This window comes from Pteropus alecto, unplaced genomic scaffold, assembly GCF_000325575.1.
Source record: "Pteropus alecto unplaced genomic scaffold, ASM32557v1 scaffold33, whole genome shotgun sequence".
In the NCBI taxonomy this organism is placed as follows: Eukaryota; Metazoa; Chordata; class Mammalia; order Chiroptera; family Pteropodidae; genus Pteropus; species Pteropus alecto.
Window position 1 is genome coordinate 4722321 of NW_006435762.1, and position 3586 is coordinate 4725906.

The 3586-nt window shown below is 43.5% G+C and overlaps 1 protein-coding gene across 1 annotated transcript; it reads right to left on the bottom strand.

The window, feature by feature from the left end:
* Positions 1 to 250: 250 nt before the first annotated feature.
* Positions 251 to 3579, bottom strand: GHSR (growth hormone secretagogue receptor). The gene is made up of 2 exons (XM_006927056.2): positions 2907 to 3579; positions 251 to 555 (listed from the first exon to the last, which is right to left on the bottom strand). Exons 1-2 carry the CDS (start codon positions 3508 to 3510, stop codon positions 251 to 253), a joined length of 909 nt encoding a protein of 302 aa, XP_006927118.2. The 5' UTR covers positions 3511 to 3579.
* Positions 3580 to 3586: the final 7 nt, after the last annotated feature.

Below are 3586 nucleotides of genomic sequence, written 5' to 3' on the forward strand. Positions count from 1 at the left end.
CTAGCACCAACAGCAGAATGCAAAATCACAGGCAGTGAATATGCAGAAATAGTGTATGAGAGCACTGATGAGTGTGCAATCAAATTAAACTTCTCACACACTACAAATTCTCTTTTCTTTCCTTGCAACTGTTTCCAGACCTATGTGTCTCCAATTCCAAAATTAACCTTCAACTTCCTCCCAAGTTCTGCTGTGCTATGGCTTTTGGTTTAGAGTAATAAGCGATGACTTTGCTCAGCAATGTGCTCGGTCATGTATTAATACTAGATTCTGTCCAGGCTCGAGAACTTTCATCCTTCAGAGTGGAGAGCTTCCTCTGGGAGAAGGGTTCAAATCCCAGAAGTTTGAACACCGCCACCCGGTACTTCTTGGACATGATGTTATACAGAATGGGGTTGATGGCAGCGCTGAGGTAGAAGAGGACAAAGGACACGAGGTTGCAGTATTGGCTGATTTGAGCAATCTCCAGGGAGCCAGGCTCGAAGGACTTGGAAAATAAGTATCGCCCTACATGGAAGGGCAGCCAGCAGAGGATGAAAGCAAACACCACTACAGCTAAAAGAAAAATGGGAAAGAGAACATCAACTCAAGAAATGTCATAGCAAATCACATTCTGTTTGGAAGACATGGTTTTGTCTTGATTATGTGTGGCGTGACCCTTGACTTCAGAGAAACATTACGTGATCTTTCCCATTCCTACATTTTCACCAAGACTGAGAGCGTCTGGATCAACAGTTCAACCATTTGTACTGAGCTTCCCAGTCACTTCTATTTAACAACTATTTGAGTCATTTTGTAATTGAATTTACTCAATTGACTAGACCACTTATTCACAATAGTCCACCATTTAATATGTGTTAGACACGACCAAACACAAAGGAGGTAAAGTGGTTATATCCAACTATTGCTATGTATCAGCATGTCTTCCCTGGGGGACACACAGTCCTTGGAGGTGATAGAGACTCATTAAATTAAAACCTCTAGGAAGGAAACCAGGACATTTGCTTTTTTCTTTTTAAAATTTCACAGAGGACTGAATATGCTGTCAGGATTGAGAAACACTGAGATGGGTGATTCTTTGCCACCTACGATAGACATAAGTAAGGTATAAAAGCCCATAAAACCAACTAAAATTAATTATCATCCATCCAAGCCTTCATTTTGCCTACGTGAGTTAATTTTTTTCAAGACCTATAAATTTCTAGATTGTTTTTAAAATTCAGAAATCAGAAAAAAATAACAAAATATTTTAGTCCTTGTATTACTTTAGTGATGTCCTTCAAATTGTCAAGGTGAAAGAAAATTAACAATGGTATTGAGATACTAATGAGGATAATTAACAGCTTAAAATAAAATTGGAAGAAATTATTAAACTTATTCTCCAAACTAAGTTACCTAGTAACAACTGTCACCATAGCCACATGAATGCCAGAGACCCCTGAAGGGCACTAGCAGATTTACAAGCTATTAGTCATATTGTGAGACTTGCTGGTCTAGAAAATGAAAAAATTTAGCATTCTTTGAATAAACTACCACTTTAATATACAGGATTCCAAGAATTGTAAAATTACAAATACTAAGTCACCTTGGAATGGCTTCTAAGAGTATTAAATATGCAAATAAGTACAAAATGTGACTATAATGTCCAGATAATAAAGTGTACAGGCTTTCCTTTTGGAAAAGCAAGTAGAATTAATATTTTCCTTGGATGCGAAGACATTTTGTATTACTTGACTTGTAGCAAACACATATACTTAAATAAGCTGAATTCATGCAGGACATATTCAGCACACCCCAGGCATGACACTGCACCCAACTGTTCTCTGAAGGACCATTTGGGGAAGGACAGCAAGTCCTGTCAGCTTCCACAAAGCCGCCCTTTCTCATGTTGGAAGCCTGTTTATCTTAGCTTATCCTACATCATCCTAGTCTTTTCTACCTGGAGAGGCAGGTAATCATGAAAATAACCGGAGACTCCCGCATTGATTTGTCACTGACTTCCTTACAAAGCTGAACAAACAGCAGCAGGGTAAACAGAATTGATTTGATTATTCGGGGGAAAAAAAATGCAGGGCATAAAGCAAATCACAGTTGTGAAAGAAAAATGAATCATCTCTGACAAAATTATCCAAGTGGATCATGTCTTTGGTTACATTTACCACTGAATACTTTTTAGATTTAGTACCTGCTTTTCTTAGTGTAACTTAAATATCCACGTATTCTTTCTGAGGCAGGAAGCTTAACTTCCTGCCTCAGAAAGAATATGTGGATATTTAAGTTACACTAAGAAAAGCAGGTACTAAATAAAATTGGAAGAAATTATTAAACTTATTCTCCAAACTAAGTTACCTAGTAACAACTGTCACCATAGCCACATGAATGCCACCTTTAACACTTAAAGACCATAATATATTCTTATAAAATATCTCAGTCTTGAAGCAAAGTTTCTGGGCTGATATCAAACTCATACTAGGGAAATACACGAGCGGGACATTTTTCCATGAAAGAGCGAAAGGAGAAAAAGGAAGAAAGAGACACAAAGAGAGAGACCAAGAGAGTCAAGATTGCAACAAAGTTGGGGGTGGGGTGCTAAGAGGGAGGAAGGGAGAGAGAGAGGGAGAGAGAGAGGAAGGGAGGATGGGAGAAAGAGAAACATAAACAAGAGAGAAAAATGTAAGGGGGGGGGAGCGAAAAACCCCTAGAGAGAGACAGGGAACACACATACGATAGAAAAACTAAGAGACCAAAGGGAGAGCTCAGGACTGAAACAGGAAAGAATAATTGGGAGACACAGAGAGACCAAGATCAAAAGAAACTGGAGAGGGGTAGAGACTCAGGGAGAAGTTGGAAAGGCACCGAGAGAGGTGGGCTCCCGGCAGAGAGCTCGAGGGCGCGCTGAGACCCACCCAGCATTTTCACGGTTTGCTTGTGGTTCTGGTCTCTGAGCGAGGCGCCCACCGCCGCCTGGCCGCGCCTCCTGCGCCACAGCTTCCTGCCGATGAGACTGTAGAGCACAGTGAGGCAGAAGACAGGCAGGAAGAAGAAGATGCTGGACACCCACACCATGACAGTGAGCAGTCCGGAGCGCACGGCGAACTCAGTGGCGCGGCACTCGTTGGTGTCTCGAGGGTCGGTGCCATTCTCGTGCTCCACGCCGACCAGCACAAAGATTGGCCCTGCACTGCAGAAGGCCACGGCCCAGATGATCAGGATAACCAGCTTCACCCGGCCTTTGGTGACCACCACTTTGGCCCGCAGCGGGAAGCAGATGGCGAAGTAGCGCTCGACGCTCAGCGCAGTGATAGTGAGCACCGTGGCGTAGGTGCAGCTCTCGCTGACGAACTGGAAGAGTTTGCAGAGCAGGTCACCGAAGTTCCAGGGCCGGTACTGCCAGAGGCGGACGAGGTCGAGAGGCATACAGAGAAAGATAAGTAAGTCAGAGAAGGCCATGCTGGACAGGTAAAGGTTGGTGGTGGTGCGCAGCTCACGAAAGCGCGACACGACTAACATGGTGAGCAGGTTGCCCGCGATGCCCACTACGAAGAGTGCCACACAGGTGGCGGTGACGCCGGCCAGCAGCGGCGCG

Coding starts and splice junctions, on each gene's coding strand:
- GHSR (XM_006927056.2), bottom strand. CDS start 3,510: ATGTTAGTCGTGTCGCGCTTTCGTGAGCTGCGCACCACCACCAACCTT. Junction 556..2,906: donor GCAAACCGTGAAAATGCTGG/GTGGGTCTCAGC, acceptor TTTTTCTTTTAG/CTGTAGTGGTGTTTGCTTTC.